The 21808-nt window shown below is 34.7% G+C and overlaps 1 protein-coding gene and 1 long non-coding RNA gene across 2 annotated transcripts; one reads left to right on the top strand and one right to left on the bottom strand.

Annotated features, from left to right (window-relative positions):
* The first annotated feature begins 1401 nt into the window (after positions 1–1401).
* LOC120084183 lies at positions 1402–1884 on the top strand. Its single transcript, XM_039040076.1, has one exon. It carries the CDS (start codon positions 1402–1404, stop codon positions 1882–1884), a length of 483 nt encoding a protein of 160 aa, XP_038896004.1.
* Positions 1885–15862: 13978 nt separating this feature from the next.
* LOC120082421 lies at positions 15863–19768 on the bottom strand. Its single transcript, XR_005483171.1, has 3 exons — positions 19548–19768; positions 19139–19416; positions 15863–16110 (listed from the first exon to the last, which is right to left on the bottom strand). It is a non-coding gene; the product is annotated as an uncharacterized LOC120082421 (long non-coding RNA).
* Positions 19769–21808: the final 2040 nt, after the last annotated feature.

Below are 21808 nucleotides of genomic sequence, written 5' to 3'. Positions count from 1 at the left end.
TTAGTTGTATCTAACTGCCTGAGAAGGTAAGAGGTGGAATGCACTAAAGCAAAGTGTGCATTGTTCCTAGAGATAGGCACGATCATATGCTCGACGCAACCATGCATTATAGAGATATAGTCATGCGGCTGACCACCGAGAGGTGTGCGATGTGTTAGTGTGACGAGCTGGGATTACTCGAGCGATTTAAGATAATAAACATTAATATGCATCAACAGTTGTTGCATATCTATCAATTCTCATCGTAAGTCTTCCATTGCTCAATCTATTTAGTTAGGAGTAGGAGTATCGTGTAATCCATTAACTTCTCCATTTTACTTTTATTCATCACCTCAAACGCATTACTTCACAAGCACTATTGAGTTACAAGTCCCTGTGTTCGACCTCAGATCACCCGAGAAACTTACGTTCTTGTTATACTTGGCGAGAATGCAAGAAAACTTGTGATAGGAACGTATGGTCATTGCATACTAGATGAACGCATACTTTCCATTCCAACGTATGACCTCCGACACATGGGTACAAACACATAGCATAAAGACATGCATCATACATAATAGCGTTTATCCATTTTTCCTCAACATTATATAACGAGATTAAATATTTTGTGGTTCGGTCTTATACAAACTCTTTTGTATAGAGTATCCCCGCTCGCATGTCTAATACACGAATGATTAGGATCATATCATTTCTAATACTTTACAACATTTGTAACACCTACAAAGCGGGCCACACTCCTAGAGTCATTGGCATAAGGTATCCCTCCTTTATCCATATACTACAGACTATTTAGGTTATCACTTAAAGCACGATCCACTTGTATGTCTCCACATACATGCTTAAGTTACAACGATAACCATGGATTTTTAGTTTATTGGTTTGTGGTAAGTGTAACTAAAATATCTCATATTTCATAGATTGAAGTGAATAAAATATCATATATTATAAATCACAAAGTGTTTGTTCATACATGTGTTTACAAACTATAGAACCTTACAGTATTGACTTCATGGGGCCTTTTCCTTCATCTTGTGGTCAGCAGTGCATTCTAGTAGTAGTATACTATGTGTCTAAGTGGTAGAGGTAGTGGCTTGTGCTTAGAATGATGCGGCAACCGTTTCAAATTTCTGACCAAGTATATTTTCATGCGTTTTGGAACACCAAGGGTGTTGATAAGTGACAAAGATACACATTTCACATTAATCACATCATTTCTAAATTACTTTATAAATGTAATGCCAAGCATAAAGTAGCTATCGCCTACCACCCGCAGACGAACATGCAAGCAAGAGTTTCTAACACATAAATCAAGTCAATTTTGGAAAAAGTGGTCAACACATCGGGAAGGGACTGGGGCAAAAACTGGATGAAACTCTTTGGGCATATAGGACTTCATTCAAAATGCCAGTAGGCCTGTCTCCTTATGTCTTAGTATTTGGGAAAGCCTGCTACTTACCATTAGAATTGGAGCACAAGATGTACTGGGTAGTGAAAAAGCTGAACATAGATCTGGAAGTCGCGGAGGAAAATCAAAAGCTACAACTCAAGGAATTAGACGAGTGGCGGTTCAATGCATATGAAAATACAAATATCTACAAAGAAAACACCAAGCGTTGGCATGACCAATGCATTGGTAAGAAAGAATTTTTCATTGGTCAAAAGATGTTACTATTTAACTTGCGTTTGCAACTATTTCTAGGAAAGCTTAAATATAGGTGCTCAAGGCCATTTGTTATCAAAGCAATCTTTCCTTACAGAGCCGTGGAGCTCACTCGAGAGGATGATACTAACACCTTCAAAGTAAATGGGCAGAGGATCAAGACATATATTAAAGGAAATGTAGAATGCGACAAGACATCCATCGAGTTGTGCGAGCCTGCCTAAAGCTCACGTCGAAGTAATCCCTGCATGCAAACCAACATATATTCCAGGGATACTTCCTCTTTCTTGCTTTACTTTTTGCTTTATGTATACCATGCATTCTTTTATGATTCTTTTTTAGATTCTTCTTTGGCATTGAAGTTTTAAGTTTGTTTCATGTATATGTTTACCTTGCATGCTTTTGAATGATTGTTTAAGAAACCAACGTTGTGGATTTCTGAATTTGGGACATTAAAATTGAGGCATTAGAATTAGGCCAACGCATACCCATGCCATGGGAGAGGAAAAGTCGTAATATGTGGAGTTGAACCACTCGAGTATTTGAGTGGCCCAAGACGCATCTCTTCAAATTCGCATTTAATGCGCAGCCTAAAACATCACATGCATACGACACCTATCAAGTCTATCCCCCACTCTCTCTCCTCCTACGTTTTCATATAAAATGGGGTTAAAACCCACTTCATCATCTTCTTTCTTCTTTAGTCTCTCAAGCTCTATCCCTTTCCTTTTCAAATTTCCTCGCCATCCAACTATCTCCACCATTCATTCTTCAAGTATTTTGAATTTCTTCACAAGAGCACAATATCGGACGCTTCAGATAGCCTAAATGAGTCCCTAAGCTTCGCTGGCAATAGTCTGGTGAGTTCATTTTCCTCTTCATCTGTTTCCCCTTCACCTCTGTCATCGCTATCTCCACCATCGAAACCCACTGCCTCATTTAAATCCATAGTCGTTTCGTCTTCTTTCCAGAAAAACACCACCCAAACTAAGCCAACCGCATGACATCTGTGGGGGTAAACCAAAATGAAGGTTAGTAACCAAGGCTAACACATCCGAACTTCACTATCTAAGCACAAGAAAGAAAAACAAAACATTGAGATGCTTAGATAAGAGTTTAGTCGTTAAGGGCACTTGTTCCTAGTTAGATGTTCGCATGACACCCGTGAAGGCAAGCCAAAACTTAGATGAGTCACCTGAATCGATGCATGCGTAGTCCGAGAAGAGAATAATAGCTTGCATTTAGAAAGAATTTTTTATAATAAGAGAACCTTCTAACACATTACTGGATTTGAAAGATGGAAATGTTAGAAAGCAAAAGAGTTTTGAAGAAAGGGCCTTCCGCATAAGAGATCAAGTATATATTTCTTTAGAAACGGAACAAACTTGTATTTTCAAATGCCAGTCTCAAACGCTTGTATTTTAAAAGACATGATGAGAGGTGGAGCTAGTGCATTAAGTTCATAAGAGTATGTTAAGGAGTTATTTTAGGAATGCTCGAGGACGAGCATTGTTAAAAATTTGCGGGTGTGATTTGTAGAAATATAAGTTATTGTTCTCTTAAGGTTAGAAAAATTAGGACCTTTAGTGATATAAATGTTAGAGTTGATGCCCTAAAGTCTCGTATCCTGTAGTTTGTAAACAGTTTGTATGAACGCTTGTGTTGTATAATATATGATATTTACTTCACATCTTGTTTTTTGCCCAGTTGCATGTTTTATTTTCTTTACCACTGACCAATAAACATAAAATCCTTGGTTATCTGTATGTAACTTAAGCATGTATGTGGTGACATACAAGTGGATCATGTCTTGAGTGATAACCAAAATGGTTTGTAGTATATGGATATAGGAGGGAAACCTTATCTTAGTAATGTTACGGATGCGGCCCGCTTTGTGGAATGGTCACAGATGTTGTGATTTGTCACAGATGGTCTGATCCTGATCATTCGTGTTGGGGACATGTGAGAGGGGCATCCTATACAAAGAGTTTGTATAAGACCTGACCACGAAGTGTTAACGTCTCGTTATATAACACCGTTCATGACCTGTCTCTTATACACATCTAGATGTGTATAAGAGACAGACCATAGGTAACATGAGCTCATTCCTGAGTGAGTTGGGAACTCCTACCATTGAGGGCGGTCCTTTGATTTGTATGGGTGCAAGTGGCCAGGTCGCTGATTCAAACTTACCATTTTGAGGATTCGTCTGATTTGGGAGCTAGGAACTCAGCTACACAAGATGAAATTCACTCTTTCCCCGAGGCACGGGTAAGTAGATAGATAGCCTCCTTGAGGGCTGCTTCCGGGGTTTGAACGATGTGGCACCACACACTTTCTCTTGGACTAAGAGGTGTTCACACATAGTTGAACTATGTTGTATTGTTCATTAGAGGAATCAGTGGTACTTAAGGAGTGAGATATAACTACAGGGGCAAAAACGGTAAATTGGCCTAACTGTACTTATGAGCATTTGTGAAGGGTCATCATACTCATGATTGGTTATATTCGATAGACATAGAAATATATCTATGGTAAGAAGAGTTCAGCTGTTGGTCTTTAGTGGAATGTCTGACAGTTAATGGATGGTGGATCTCGTGACTAAAGAGTTTAGTTAGCTATTCACGTACTGTTGGAGCTTTGAGCCACAGGTCCATGAGGTTCCTTGGGTAGCTTGGATAAAGTTGAGTATTAGTGTTGGGTCAGTTTGAAATGTTCAAATTGACAAGAGGGAGTTCGATTGTATATGATATAATTGGACTGATTAATTACATATGATATAATTGACTAAATGTATGAGATACATTATTTTGGAGGAAATTAGACATAAATATGATTTATATTAAGTAGAAGAGAAATTACTATAATAGATATGTGATATCAAACTATAGGGTAAGAATATAATATGATTATATTCTTTAATTATTAAATTGGTTAATTATAGATAATTGATCTAAAATTTTCTCGGACGTGCGTTGGTGGGCGTAGCCGAAGTCGGTCATTGTAACGGTGAATAAAATGAAAATTGGTTTCATTTTGAGAAAGTTCGAAAAAATTGGCATCGGTGTGGAAACGTAAACGATCGCATAGTCGAGAGTCTATACGATAGTCGCTTAGTACCTAAATGATCGCAAGCTAGTCCCTAAACGATCGCTTAGCTTTCCTAAACGATCAAATAGTGTGTTGTGTTTTCTAAACGATCGTCCACCTTTTACTAAACGATCGCTTAGTAAAACCTACACGATCGTGTAGCTTCTTCTAAACGATAAGCATTTAGCTATACGATAGCTTCCTTTTCTCTCCCACTTTCTTATCGTATACACGATTTGTTCTTCCTCCTACCTCTACCAAACTCACCAAAGACCATACTTTGGATTCTCACTCCGAGAATACCAAGGGCTCCATTTTGGTGGTGTCGTCCCCGCTGCGTTCACTTGTTCGTGATAGTTCGTGCTGCTGCAGACGAATTGTTGCTGGGCGATAGAGATCACGTAGAGGTTTCTACATGCATCAGAGTTCATCACTTGAAGAGGGTTTCAACTTGTATGAGAACTTTTCCCTTTTATTTTAGTGTTCAAAGCATACATTAATTACAGTTTACTTGCATATACTGTTTGTTTAGAATTATAGTGGTTGTATTTCGGTCACGATGAAATTTTGAAAGATCCAAATGCGCTCGTGGACACTTCTCATTAAGAGATCCTTCAATTGGTATCAGATCAGGTTCTGATATTTCCAATTTCATTATTGCAATGAAGTACATATACATTCTTGTTGGGTGCATGTCTGCTCTATTTAATTATTAAATTGCTGTGGATGTGCGGAATTAATGGATGTTTTCGTGGATGTTAGCCTCGGTTTGATTTAATTCTTTTACATTTGCGGTTGTTTGTAAAGGCCCTTGTGTTTTGGGCATTAATAATAGTTATCGAGTCTGTAATTCAAAGTCTGTTGAGTCTTGAGTCATTTGTGAAGAAGATCGGAGCAAGCATTGCAATTCTTCGAGGAAGGAGACGATCAAGGGTTGATCGCATCGTGTAGACGATGGGTACGCGATCGCTGAGTATCGGGTTGTGTAGATGATGGGATGCTTCACGTATCGTTTAACGCGCACGCGCACTAGACGATCGTTTAGGTCAGCAAGCTTTACGCTTAGTAACTGACTAAAAAGATCGCTTAGTAAGGTAAATCGTTTACCTTTCGCCGCGTTAAGTGACTCCCTAGACGATCAGGCTTTGCAGCCTCCGTTGTCATCTATGCGATCGTTTAGTTTATGCATCTATCGTCTAGTCCGCGCTGGGCGATCGTCTACCTTCGGCGCTTTACACACGATGGAGTCCTCCTGGCGGTTCAATACCCAGTTTGCCGGTGAACCGGTTCGCTTGATTTAAAATGTAATAGATAGGATTATTTCATTCTGATTTTTTGTAAAGGCTTATCCCGGTCCATTAATCCTTAATTAATTACATGCGATGTATGGTTTTTATATGTCATATGGTATGCACATATATTAAATCCCACCTTAGGTTATGCATTAGTCATGCATCATCTTTCTATTGTAATTGTTATAATTTAGAGAAGCATGATTTAATTATGTAAGAGCATGCTCATGCATCATATAATATAAGAATTATATGTATGCATGCTTAAAAAGCATTGACATGCATCATCATTATATTATAATTATTATAGTATAAGTGTGAATGATAACATGTCTGTTTGGTTATTATGCGTTATATAAAAGTTATGTATAGTAATGACCAGACATTGCATGAAACATGACACATAGGTTACTTTATAATTTTTATAAACACCTTGTTGTGCGCAATGGTTTTTTGATTGTTTCTTTTTAAAAGTTAAAGAGAAATTAGAAGTAAAAGAAATAATAAAGTCAACATGCTCACTTAGGTTTAATTCATGGTTTTAAAATGTTTAAAACTTGGATCATATAGACCTAAGATCACGGTTATAATATGATTAGCAACCCTAAGGCTTTAATCTTTTAATCAGTTTAATAGGATTAAATTGGCTAATAAAAGGTTAAAGTGTAGCAAATCTATCTATAAGGGACCTTTTGTGGCGGGTTCTATCTAGGTTGAGATATTTAAGTTGACGGAAACGTAACACCCCTACCTGGAAACTTACCTTGAAAGGTAAATTAGATAGATTTGGTGCATGCATGCAAGTTAAGGACAGTCCATTAAAGTGTTTAAATGTGACTACTTGAACTTGTTCATATTTCATAAACAAACGTTGTTTATGAGCAGAGTTTAAAAAGACGATTTAGACTAAAATCAATAGCCAGATTGTCTAGGTTAATGAACCCTAGGTAGAATATTCAGTGGGAGGTACTTGGGGCATAAGATGCTTCACTTAAACCTTTCACGTTTCTCCTAAATAGTCCATACCGTGAGATTTACCCTCGGCCTCGAGGCACCTTTGTGTGTCCCTCTAACGGATGGTGTTTGGATGGGTAATATTAAGGTGGATGGAGAGAGATGTTCATAGTAAGTGGGAGCGGGAAGTGCGACAGCATATTCCCTCGGTCCCCTCTTGGGTTGAATAAAGTTACTATGCATCACCTCCAGGGACGTCAACCTAGGAGTGTCCCCCTAAAGGATGTAGTTTTACGCGTTCCTTTATTTGATCTCCTGTAAGAGGATAAGGTAACTTAGTCTCTTGTCCTAATCTGCTTCTTCACTACGGTGGGTTCATTAGGGCGGAATTTTGGCATCGAAAGCGAGGGGTCACACTTACGCGGAATAGTTAAAGGTTAACAATTTTGGACCAAAAAATGGTGGCTGTTAGGTTCAGTTCAAGAGTTGGTTCTGCCTAATGGTTGAGAATGTCTCATCCCAGCGAAGGGGCATTTGATCACCCCACCAGTGACGTTTGTCCTGCGCTCACTGGGTCATCATTGCAAAATAGAAGTCTGTAACTTAGGGTACTTGAAACTATTTTGCAAAACTGATTGGTTTAAAAGTGGTTTAGAAAAATCTAATAAAGTTTTGTTTGTATTTTCTCCAACAACTCTTTTTTCAAAATGGCAACAGCCACCGTTGGCTTTGTTAAAAATCCGAAAAATTAAACTAGCAAAAATTTTACAACATGGAAACACATGATCACGACGATCCTAATATCGAGGATCTCATGTTTGCTCTCACGGAGGCTTGTCCTTCTATTCCAAACTCCTAATGCCGCTCAATGTTTGGGAGTCATACGAGCGATGGACAAGGGAGAATGAGAAGGCCCGAGCTACATCTTGGCAAGTCTCTTCTAAGTCTTAGCCAAGAAACATGAATCTATGGTCTCAGTGCGTGAGATCATGGAGTCCTTGCGGGGGATGTTTGGATAACCATTTGAACAGCTTATGCATGAGGCTCTTAAATATATATTCAACTCCAAAATGGAAAAAGGCACCTCTGTTCGTGAACATGTGCTTCACACGATGGTCCACTTTAATGTGGTAGAGTTGAATGAGTCTACCATCGATGAGGGCATCCAGGTTAGCATAATCCTACATTCTTTGCCGAAGAGCTTCCTGCACTTTGTTAGCAATATGATTCTTAACAAAGTGAAATATAACCTTACAACTCTCCTCAATGAGTTGCAGACCTACAAATCCTTACTGAAAAGTAAGGAGGGGAAGAAGGGTGAGGCAAATATTACTTCATCCTCCAGGACATTCCATAGAGGTTCGACCTCTAGAACGAAGTCTGCATCTTATACTTTTAACTTTGCAAAGTGGAAGAAGAAGAAGGGTGGTAAGGAAAAAAGGAAGACGTCTGCTAACCCACCGTCTGTCACCCTAAGGAGGCGTCCACCGATTGAAAATGGAAAATGTTTCTACTGCAATCAGGATGGACACCGGACGAGGAATTGTCCTCGATATCTGATAGAGAAGAAAGCAGCCAAGGCTAAGGCCAAGGCCGATAAAGGTAAATATGATTTACTTGTACTTGAAACTTGTTTAAGGGAGAATGATGATTTAGCCTGGATAATTGATTTGGGCGCCACTAATCACGTTTGTTCTTCTTTTCAGGTGAGTAGATCTTGGTGACAGTTGGTGGCTGGTGAGATGACGATGCGAGTAGGCACTAGGCTCGTCGTCTTAGCTTGGCAGTGGGAGGGCTCTAGTTAGCTTTACAGAATAGGTTTCTTGTTTTTAATGATGTATATATTGTTCCCGAACTAAAAAGGAACCTTATTTAAGTAAAGTGTTTATTGCAATGTAAATATACTATCTCTTTTAATATGGATAAAGCGTTTATTCATAAAGATGGTATTTTTATTTGCACAACAAATCTGGAATCTAATTTATATGTGCTAGGCTGTTAGCCATTAATTCCCTTAATAATGCTGAATTGTTTAGAACTTTCGTAATTCAATCAAAACGTCGACGTATTTCTCCAAAAGAAAATTCACAACTTTGGCATCTACGTTTAGGGCACATCAATCTCAATAGGATTGAGAGATTGATGAAGAATGGACTTCTAAGTGAGTTAGAAGAAAATTCTTTACCAGTGTGTGAGTCTTGCCTTGAAGGTAAGATAACTAAACGACCTTTTACTGGAAAAGGTTATAGAGCCAAGGAGCTTCATGAGTTAGTACATTCTGACCTTTGTGGTCCTATGAATGTACGAGCCCGAGGTGACTATGAGTATTTTATCAGTTTACTGATGATTACTCCAGGTACGGGTATATTTATCTTATGCAACAAAAGTCTTAATCTTTTGAAAAGTTCAAAGAGTTCAAGGCTGAAGTTGAAAATTCATTGGGTAGACAGATTAAAACACTTCGATCGGATCGAGGTGGGGAGTTTTTTTGGACTCAACATTCCAGGACTATTTGATAGAACATGGAATCGTTTCCCAAATCTCAGGGTCGGGTACACCTCAGCAGAATGGTGTAGCGAAGAGGAAAAATAGGACCTTGTTAGACATAGCTCGATCAATGATGAGTTACGCTTCTTTACCGGACTCGTTTTGGGGTTTCGCAGTGGAGACTGCGATATACATACTTAACTGTGTTCCCTCCAAGAGTGTTGCAAGAACACCTTTGGAGTTTTGGAATGGGCGTAAAGCTAGTTTACGTCATTTTTACATTTGGGGTTGCCCTGCACATATGCTTAAGCCTAATCCAGAAGTTGGAACCACGGTCGAGGTTATGCCTGTTTGTAGGCTATTGCAAAGGTACATGAAGGGGTTATTTTTAGGATCCGACGGAAAAATAGGGTGTTTGTTTCCACGAACGCTACTTTCCTGGAGGACGGATCATATAAGGGAGCATAGTCCACTAATAGTAAAGTCGTGTTGCGTGAGCTTCCAATGAAACTACTGAAATTTCAATAAGAGTTATTGAAGAGCCTGCTACATCAGCAAGAGGTTTTGATGGGAGTTCATCTAGTAAGTCGATGTCCACTCAAGAGTTTGAGGGAAACCTCGACGTAGTGGGAAGGTGCGAACCCGCCCGTTCGCTATCTGGGTTTCACGAAAATCCTTGTTTATGGTAGCAGATGGCGATGTTGAGGATCTGTGTCTTATAGAAGGCAATGGAGGATGTTGATCGGGATGAATGGGTCAAGGCCATGGATCTCGAGATGGAGTCGATGAACTTCAAACTCAGTAGAGATCTTGTAGATCAGCCTGATGGGGTAAGACCTATAGGTTGTAAATGGATCTACAAACGCAAACGGGGTGCTGATGGAAAGGTACAGACCTTCAAGACTTGAGTTGTGAGGGTTATACCCAGGTAGAGGAGTCGACTATGAGGGAGTCTTGCTCGCCTGTAGCCATGTTAAAGTCGATCTGCATCCTCCTGTCCATTGCAGCTTATTATAATTATGAGATCTGGCAAATGGACGTCAAGACGGCCTTTTTGAATGGCAATCTTGAGGAGACCATTTACATGGTGCAATTCGAGGGATTCATAGCCTTAGTCTTCTAAAAAAAGAACAAGAGAAACTTAATCAATCAAATACAAAATGCCTTAGTCTTCTTAAAATTCGATATAAAATTTGGATTTTGACAAATTTATTTTGTTGAAAAAGAAAAGTATAAAATAGCATTCAATGTTCCAATTGGACAATTAGAATGGAATGTAATGTCATTTGGACTAAAAAATGCCCCTTCTAAATTTCAAAATATTATGAATAACATTTTCAACCCACATCAAGAATTCACAATTGTTTATATTGATGATATTTTAATCTTTTCACAATCCATATAATAACATTTTAAACATTTAAGAATATTTTACAAAATAATTAAACAAAACGGTTCAGCTGTTTTTCTACCTAAAATAAAACTATTTCAACCAAAAAATAAGACTCTTAGGATATGATATTTTTCAAAGGAAAATAAAACCAATTCAAAGATCGATAGAATTTACTTACAAATTCTAGATGAAATCACTAATAAAAATAAATTACAAAGATTTTTAGGTTGTTTAAATTATATATCATACTTTATTCCAAATTTAAGACAAGTGGATTGGTGGATTTCTCATAGTTGGTGCTGCTGCGCATGCAACCATTTTTATGGTAAGAGACTATGATCCAACTACTCACTACAACGATCTATTAGATGAGAACCTTTATATCAAAGGCTTAGGAAAATTCCTCCTCCATGGACTTACAATCATACATGTATCATTAAAACCATCAAAGGTCTAGTAAAAAATATTCCATGTTTATCCATCATCAATCCACATGTATCACTCATTGTAGAAATAGATGCATAAGATACAGGATATGGTGGCATTCTCAAACAGTCCATTATTGGTCAAGAACAACTAATTAGACATCATTCGGGTATCGGACTAGGATCTCAAAAATTATTCAACCATAAAAAAAAAGAGATTTTATCAATTGTTTTATGTACAAATAAATTCCAAAGTGATTTAATCGACAAAATTTTTTAATGCATGTTGATTGTAAAACTATTACAAATGTTCTACAAAAGGATGTTAAAAAGCTAGTTTCTTGACAAATTTTTGCTAGATGGCAAGCAATACTTTCTTATTTTGATTTCAAAATTGAAGCTATAAAAGAGAGTACAAACTCACTTCCTAATTATCTCACAAGAGAATTTCTTCTGGGGAAGAGTAAAAATGAAAGTGAAAGAGAGAAAGGAAAGAAATAAATAATCCTACTAGCAAGAAAGAAGAGAAGAATGAACATGATCAAGAACAACAACAATGATCAACACCTCCGCAAACCAAAGCTTCGTACTCTCAAGCATTTCAATTTCTCAAAGGAGAATCCTGGTAATACTACGAATACGACCCGCTTTATAGATGTTACAAATGTTGTAAAATGCTACATATGATCTGATCCCGATCTTTCATATAGAGACATGTGAGTGGGGGTATCCTATACAAAGAGTTTGTATAAGACCGAACCACAAAATGATTAGTCTCATTATATAACGCTAGTAATAATAGAGACTTACATTTCACCAGGATTACCATAGGTGACATGACCTAAATCTTAAGTGAGTTGTGAACTCCTACCTATGAAGGCGGTTCTTTAATTTGTATGGGTGAGAGTGGCCAGATTACCAACTCAATATGCCTACTATTTTGGGGAATCATCTGATTTTGGAGCTGGGAACACAACTACGCAAAACAGAATTCACTTATTCTCTAATGTTAGGGTAAGTAAATAAATTGCTCCTTTAAGGACTGATTCTGGCGCTTGAACATTGTAGCCACACTCTCTCTTTGCTCAAGAGGGACTTAGTCATAGTTGGACTATGACTTATTGTTCATTAGAAGGATAGTGATACTTAAGAAGTTAGAAATAACTATAGGGGCAAAATAGTAATTTTAGCTCAGTTGTACTTACGAAAAATTTGTAAAGGGTCATCGCACTATTGACGACATAGAAATATATCTGTAGTGTGGAGAATGCAGCTATCGGTCTATAGTGGAGTGACCGACGGTTAATGGAGGTTGGGTAAATTTAATTAAAGAGTTTAATTAATTATCAAAGTACCATTAGAGTTTCAATCTACAAGTTCATAAGGTCTTCTCTGTAGCTCAACAGGGATTATTGAGAATTAATTTTGATTATTTGAATTGTTAAAATTAATTGAGGGAATTAATTATATATGATATAATTAATTATATTAATTGTACGTGATATAATTAAGATAATGTATCTGGTACATTATAATATAAAATTTATTTTGAGAGTAATTAAATATTTGAATATGATTCAAATACTAATAATATGAATGAGATTCATATAATTAAAGTTTACTACAAATATGATTTATGTTAAATATCATAAATGGTAGAGAAGAAATTAAATATTTGAATATGATTCAAATATTAATTATATGGATGAGATTCATATAATTCAATTTAGTATAAATATGATTTATATTAAATACCATGTATTGTTGATAGAAAATAGAACTATAGGTTATATTGTATTTGATACAATATAAAAACTATAGGTTATGTGTTATATGATATAACATATAGTATATATATATAATAAGTTAGTTAATTAATATATATATATATTAATTAAATTAATTAAAGGGAGGGAGCTTAACTCTCTCAACCACAATGTGAGAAGTGGGTTGGTTTTGTCATCTTCTTCCTCAACTCTCTTATTGTCTGTGAGATTCTCCCTGGAATTCCAAAAATATTCCGAAAAAAAGTTCTTCTTTCTTCTTCTTCTTATTCCTCTTATTCTCTCTTCCCTCTTTCAAAAAATGCAAAGCCCACCACTCCTGCATATTCTCATTCTCCGAAGAGAATACAGGAGATTCTCTTGTGGTGGTGACCATTTGTTTTGCTGGAATTTGTTTGGAGATCGAGATCCAAAATGAAGGATTCTGATCCAAATCGAGGGAATTCACGGATAGATTGGCTTCGAGGGTAAGTTGTTTTGTCCCTATTTTTCTTATTAATTTGCATGTTGTAGAATTTTATTGTAATGTATAATATGTAAATTAGTATCTATGAGAAATAAAATTGAGACAAATCTCCACGTTTTCGCACAAGAACCTTCACCGGTTTCCTTTAGTTATGTCCAAGTCATCACAAAATCAAGCCCTCAAAATTCAGAAGTTAAACCGTCAAACAAAACCTTTAATTACCGACCTTTCATCATCTACCTCTTACCATAATAAAACCCAAACTTCATATATTACAACTCTTGAGCCAGAATTCATAAGAAACTCTATTCTTGAAATAATCCAAAAAACATTTATGTCAAATTTCTATTTTATTCCAAATCATCCACAAAAAACTTGTTTATTCTGTGAAATTATTCTTGTTGATACCGACTTAGTTGAAATCACTCATGACAGAAGCAAAGATGACCCCAACAAAATTGCCTTTTCAAAGTCAGAATTCTTTATGTTCTAACTCCAACCAAATGAAACCAAAGTATTTTTACTAAAAAAAGATTTTCTCATAAATTCCTTCTATAAACTTATTCATACATCAATTATCAAAATGCTTGGTACAATATGTTTTGGTTAAAAAATTTTAATCATTCCTGGTTCATAATGTTTGACAAAACATGTATTCAAAATTTTGTATTATGGTTTAATAATTGGTGGAATATATTTGGTCTTAATGAGGCCATCCCACCATACCAAATTTTTGAACGTCTTAAATACTTTTCAAACAATATTTTATCAAATTCTTTTGATTTAACTCTATGTTTTTCAAATTATTTTTATTTGGCATGAATCTTTTGTTGGAATTACTCAATCACAAAATCGAATGGAATCTTCCACATTTTTCGAACATATAGAGTCAAGTGGTGGAACAAATTCAACACAGTTGTTGCTTCAAAAAATGTGGTGGAAAAATGGTCCTCTATTTATCCCCATAATATGAAGTCAAACCTACAAAAAAGTCAAGACTAATTGCTGCAATGACCCAAGTATCAAATGAAGAAGAACTCAATGTTAACGTTTAACAAATTTTGTCTCAGTTCACTACCAGGCAAAAAGAAAATACATCTAACATTCAAGAAGAAGAGGAAGAAGTCGAATTTGCAAATTTTATGCATCACACTTACACTAAAACCCAATCCGCTGATCCAAATCAATTGAAGACAAAATTCTCAAGTTGAAAATGAAGACAAAGTGTTTACGTTGTCATTTTAGGTTCTAAAGTGTCAAAGTATTGTACAGGTGTCATTTTAGATTTTAAGTGTCATCTTTTGTAAAGACGTGTCTTACGACCCATGATGTGAAGAATAACATGGTTTGTTTTATGTAAATAGTGTAGTCTCCTAAATCTATATAAAGAAGGTTTAGTAGATAACTAGGGTAGAGGTTTTTTCAGTGAGTATTTTATGATCTTTTGAGTACCTTTTTCTGAGAAAATGAAGAACTTGTACTTGTAAAATTTCAATAAAAGTTTTTATTTTCTCCAAATTATTCCTCTTTGAATCACCATTATTATCTTCAATTTTCAATTTCAAGTAAGTATCTTCTCAATTTTGATTTCCCATATTTTCCACTATTCAAAATAAAATAAGTGTTTTTATTCCTTTTAATAATTCCAACATAATCGTTGTTTTAATTTCCAACAAATAATATAATTTTAATTTTAATTTAATTTCTCAAGTACATCAATTTTCTCATACCATCATTCCCACAATACCACACGCCGCCAGTGTCCCCCTTGCATCACTATCACATATCCCACATTGTTGTCACACATCGCCACATGTCACCTCCAATGTAATTCGAGTTAGGTTGGCTAAACTTGAATTTTTATTTCCCAACAAAAAAAATAGAAAAAGTTCAACCCAACCCAATCCTTATAGTTTGGGTTGGGTAGTTCGGTTGTTTGGATTGTCGGATATTTTGAACATCCCTAAGGCCACCATCCTTCTATTTAGGGGGCACTGCTTTAAATTAAGTAACTAACATAAATTTAAATCAAAACTAATTTAATTACTTCCTACTAAATTTAATTCCTAAAAGAAAGACTACTATACATTTTTTAAAAAGAAAACAAACTCTAAAAACAACAAGTTCGATCACATAAACTAAATGGATATTGATATTTTGCATTTAATAAAATTTTTAGGAAAAAGTACCTTTTTATTTCTTGGAGGTGCATTTGGATTGGTAATATTTTAAATTGGTAATTTTAGTCCCTCCTGTTTCTCTTTCCTTTCATATTCTCTCCCTGATTGATACAAAACTCATCAATCTCAGCCCAAACCTCCATTTTCTTCACCTAATCCTCAAATGCATGACGCCGACTGCTGGAACTCCCTACAATGAATTCGCATATGGGTTTTCTTTCTTTCCCCTAAAATCCAATCACCATGGGAAACAAACACACCGAAAGGGGCAGCACTACCGAAGAACTCCAACCAGCCGTAGCCGCCATCAGTCTCAATGCCTACCAAGCTGCATGCCAGGCCAACGACGACACCCAGTCGTTCGACAAAGCTCTCAAGCCTGCCAGAGACAATCAAGTGCTGACGACATTAGTCCACGGCGATGTGGAACAAGTGACGCAATGTCTACTGAAATAAACCAGGAGGTGGTTCGAGTGATATTGCAGTGCAAAAAGGACATTTGAAAGAACCTCCTCTCATTTTCTATCTCTATTTTTTTCAACCATAAACAGTAAACATAAGATGGAATCGGTACGTGCACCGAAATATCTTAATTAGGTTGAAACATCTTTAACACTTTTATCATGTTCCAAAATTGATAGCAATGTAATCATAACAAACAAAATACAAAGCCTTAAATACCACAGATCTAGAGGGGAGCTCAATCACAAAAAGTAAAAGAAAGGAGGCTAATTTCCGTTTTGCTACTATATTCTACAATAGAAAGCGAGAAATTTAATTTTAGAGGATTGATAAATTTTGTATAAATCAGAGGGAGAAGATGAGAGGAGAGAGAAAAAGGAGGTAAAAGAAGGAAAGGAAAAGAGAGAAGAGGAAAAATATTAAAAATATTTTCTTTTTCATATCAAATTTAATAATTAAATTTAATATTTTTATCGGTAGAGGGTCTTGTTAAATCTATTCTTGAAAATCGTATTAAAATGATCCATTTGAAAGATTATGATCAAATATACTTATTTTTTAAAATTTATGGATCAAAATTATATTTTTTTCAAATTTCTATTAATAGAAGAGGAAGGGAAGGAAAAATCATACGAATTGAAATATGCATTAATGACCCTCCAACCGATAATCTATGGTTAAAAATGTCATAATTTTAAGATAAAATCTAAACATGAAAAAGAAAAAGATCCAAAATTATAGACATTTTAAATTGAGTTGGTATATTGGTCTTTTTCATCTGAATGTCTCATTATTTAAAAAGATGAAGTAATATTATTAACCATTACATCAGGCATGAGATGAGAAGGAAAAAAAAAATTAATTAAAAATGACAAGTTATTTAGATGGGTTTAAGTTTGAAGGCAATTGAGTTATTAAGCATAATGGCATTTAAGTAAATAAAGGGCAATGACAGTTTTGCAATTAATACTATCTTCTCAATTAAGGGGCTTCCGTCTGACCTTCCGTCTGAGTGCACGGAAAAATAATTACTACTAATTATTTTGAATCTAAAAAAGTTTTCACCTTATAAAATCCATTTTTTTCAAAAAAAAAAAAACAAAAAAAACTACTTTTTCTGACATTTCTTTTACTTTTTAAGATTATAAGTGGAGGATCCAACTAATGAAAATACCATTTTATTCCTCATTCAATGTTTTTTATTTTACATTTTTCTAATATAACTTTTCAAACCTAATTTCAATTTTAAACTTTAATCTTTAAACATCATTTTTCATTTTGTTTTCACCATGTTTTTACAAGTTTTAACTAAATACTTGTGGTAGATTTATTATTTTTAAAAGAAAAAATTGAAAAACAAAATTTCATTGAAAATTTTTTGAAAATTTGAAAGAGTTTTTTTTTTTTTACCTCAAAACTAATAATGGTAAATAAAAATAAATAAATAACTATCTCCTTACAAGATTTTCCGTAAATTAAAAAACTAACTTAAACTTACAGGAAAATTTTGAAATTGAAATTTTTGGTAAAAATTGAAAAATTAAAAAATTTCCATAAATTCCAATTGTAACGAAAAATTTAGAAGTTTTTTCTCCAATTCAAAAATAAAATGGTAATTAAATAATTAAAAAAAATTAGAAAAAACTTAAACTATACCCTTACGGGAGCTAATTAACATTGAAATTAGTTAAAATTTCTGTAATTGAAATTAATTAACTTAAACTACCTAAATTTAAGTTTAAAACAATAGAATTGGTTTAGGGTTTAGGTCTAGAAAGAAAAAGAAAAAAAATAATAATAAATTTGTTGCTTTTGATCATTTTAATGTTTTGAATGTCAAATTGTCCTTAAACTTCGTTCCATTTTTTCTATTATAGGGATTGATTTGACTTATCTCTACTAAAAATATGGATTATTTCGTATGTTTACCATTATTATAATTTCCTACCTGTTTTTTAGTTTATGACCGCCCCTTATTGATTTAAAAACAAATAACAAAATCGAGTACACTGATGTGATCAATCAAATGCACAGAAAATAATGGAAAAAATTAATTAAATATAAATTTAATTTAAGTTTCGTTTGGTAACCATTTAGTTTTTTGTTTTAGTTTTTAAAAATTAAGTTATTTCTTTCAGATTTCATACAATCTTAAGTAGGATGGTTGAATTCTTAGCCAAATTCCATAAACAAAAATAATTTTTTGAAAACTAATCTTTTTAGTTCTCAAAATTTGGTTTGATTTTTTAAATCATTGGTGAAAAATAGATAACAAATGAAGAAATTTGGAGATAAAAGTATTGTCCATAGGCTTAATTTTCAAAAACAAAAACAGAAAACAAATCGATTACTAAACGGAGCCTTAGTAATTTCATATTTTTAAAAAGTTTTCATACAAATTTTATGGTGGTTGTTTTGGATTATATTATAGCCTAAATTATAGGCGCACAAAAAAAAAAAAAAAAAAAAAATCTAAACTTTATACTTTGTGTCAAAAATACTCTATGACTTTCAAAAGTTTTAAAAAAATCCTTATCATTAGAGTTAGATAGAAATCGAAGAATTTTGTGTAAAAAAAAATCTTAAACACTACAAGAATTCTGTGCTTTAATGTCGGTTGACAACCGACATTAAAGATAATGTTATTAAAGCCCTTTAATGTCAGTTGTCTTTAATGTCGGTTTTAAACTAATTTCAATTAATTTCATTCCAACATCAACAAATTTCAAGAAACTTAATCATTGGAAAAAAACATAAAATTAATGAAATAACACTTGAACCACACCAGTCAATAATCAACAAATTTCAACCAAATATATATTCTTCAACTAATTTAATTCCAACATTTCAAAATTTCAATAAGCTTAATCATTAAAATAAAAATAAAATGAATGAAATAACTTTAAATTACTAAATTGAAAATTCATATGAAAATAAAATTATACCTTTCCAAGCAAATAACTTACACAACCCACAAACTTGAAGAGATCCGAACCGGAGCTCGAAGATTGGAACGCCGATGAGAACCGAACCTTTGCGAACAGAGTTGAGACGGCAAATCTGACAAACGGCGAGCTGACCATGATGCTAGCGACCCACCTCTACGACCGAAACCAGCTGGATGAACGACGAGCTAACCCACGGAAGAACAACCACGACGAACAACCACCGGAAAACCAACCAGAGAAAACGCCACTTAAAGGCCATGCACCGGCGAAGAAACCTGAAAGAACACGCGAAGAACCACTAGAACACTCGAAGAACAACGGAAAACCCACACGCCAGCGAAGAACACCCCGAGAACACCCACACGTCGACAAAAACCAATCGAAAAAACAATTGGAGAATACCCACAACGATGACCAACCATCGGAAGAAGCCCACGACGACGGAGATCCAAGCAAAACCGGTGATGACAACCCACGGGAACACCTCGAGAACACCCACGTGCCGACGAAAACCAACCGAAAAACAACCGGAGAACACCCACGACGATGACCCACCACCGGAAGAAGTCCATGACGACGGAGATCCAAGCAACACTGGTGACGACAACCCACAAACTGATGTGCACGACTAAGCTGAGAGAGGAGAGGGTTTGGTAAGAGAGAGTTTGATAAAGAGAGAAGTGAAAGGAGAGAGAATATCATTTAATTTTAATTGGATTTTTAATAAAGTAAAAAGAAATAAATAAATGAGAGGCCTTTAATGTTGGTTTTAAACCAACATTGTAGCCCATCTTCAATGTCGGTTTAAAACCGACATTAAAGATCTGTTTTTTTTAAACCGACATTATACATCCGAGAGAACTTTTTTCAACCAACATTGAAGTCCAAATTTGTTGTAGTGAAACTTTCAAAAGTTTAGAAAATATCTTTAAACTTTCGATTGTTGTCGGACTTTTTTTTCTTTTTCTTGTAAAGATATTGTAATTAAAGTGTGGGATGAGATTTCGAAGTCGAGAGTACGAGTACTATATTAGTTGAGTTACGCTCATGTTGACCTTTAGTTTGTACAGTTTGCTTTAAAATCATAGCCATGCAGTTCAGGGCATTTAATTCTGTGTCTCTCTTTCTGTTCCATTCTCTATTTGTAACCTGCCTTTCATTCAACCATTGTGTGTTATGTGAATTAATTAGGTTTTAAGCAGCAAAACTTTCTGTCTCTGGCTTTCCTCGGGCTAGGTGTTTGAATCAATTCAATGAAACGAAATCATATTCATTCGAGAAGGAGATCAATGATAATATTGATGAACAAATTAAATATCTTTATGGCTATAAGAGGACAATGGGAAACTTACTCCTTAATTTCTGAACACCGTCTGTGGGCATTTGAAACTCGTCCAATGCATATATCCTGCATGCATATAACCATGTGTATAGTTCTATTTTATCGAAAAATGGAAATATTAATTCGTCCTCTTGTAAATATCGAATCGATTAAATGTGAAAATATCAATGATGAAAATTTACGACCATTATCACTCACGGTTTGGATGTTAGCTTGGTGAGTTGAAGTTATCTTCCCATTGGATTTCTTTGATGGCTTGTAATTAGAGTTGGGGTGTTTGGTACACTGAATTGTTATCGTTTGCGGTGTATACTATTTTAATCCGGGTGAAAAATAGTAAACAATGGAATAAAGAGAATGTGAGTGGAAAATAGTAAATACTCTAGAAAAAAAGTTTGAAATGTTAATTATGATAGTTATTAATGGTAGGTTATAAATAATTGTAAACACAACCATTATATTTGGAGCCCCATACATAAAATTGGCCATATAATAAACCAATTGAAAATAAATTTAATACACCCTCTCAAACACAAGACAAAGAGGTAGTCAAGAGTGTGAAGAGGGCCTTAGTAAACAAGTAAGCAACCGGGTCGTGTGAAGAGATAAACAAGTCAATAGTGTTTGAATTCGTCCATGATTTCCATTGTTCTACAAAATTTCAAACTTCTATTAAAAATATGATGAGAGGTTCTTTTAAAATTTTCATACAAACTCTCAACACTCAGTAAACTTTTTAGCTCATTCTTTTTCTTAAATTTTTCCATAGGTAGCAATTGAGATTTCGACAGGCCAATAGAAGTTGAAGATCTACCACCATTTGTATCTAAATTACATAGCAATTGCATGTTACCTGTAGTATCGACGATTGATTTTATATTGAAGAAAGTGGCTAGCATGATTTTAACGACATCGTACCTTTTTAGTTTTTAGTTGGTTTGTAAATTAAAATTTATTACTTTTTAATTAGTTTTGGATTTGTTGTGGTTAAGGATTCTAAATTGATTTCTGAATAAGGTACTATAACATACTTTTGTTAGTAGTAGTGTTGAATTAGTGTTGAATTTTTTTAATGTATTAATTGGGAGTGTTTATACAATCTTCTTTTTAAGTGTGGTTTATTCAATTTTTAGAGGAAACTTGTCCAAATTTTTGTAGACTTTGATTTAGTAAATTTTATTTTTAACATTGTTTACAATTAAAGGTTTTAATAACCACTTAGTTTGAAAAATGTTTTTAGAGTTTGAAAGTGGATTTCTTAATTTAATTGGAATCTATTATTGTCATGTCAAATCCTAGGTTTTGCAAGGTTACTTGGGGTAGAA

Source organism: Benincasa hispida, chromosome 8 (assembly GCF_009727055.1).
Source record: "Benincasa hispida cultivar B227 chromosome 8, ASM972705v1, whole genome shotgun sequence".
Lineage (NCBI taxonomy): Eukaryota > Viridiplantae > Streptophyta > Magnoliopsida > Cucurbitales > Cucurbitaceae > Benincasa > Benincasa hispida.
Note: the sequence above shows the minus strand (reverse complement) of the source record. Positions and strands in the feature narration are given on the sequence as shown.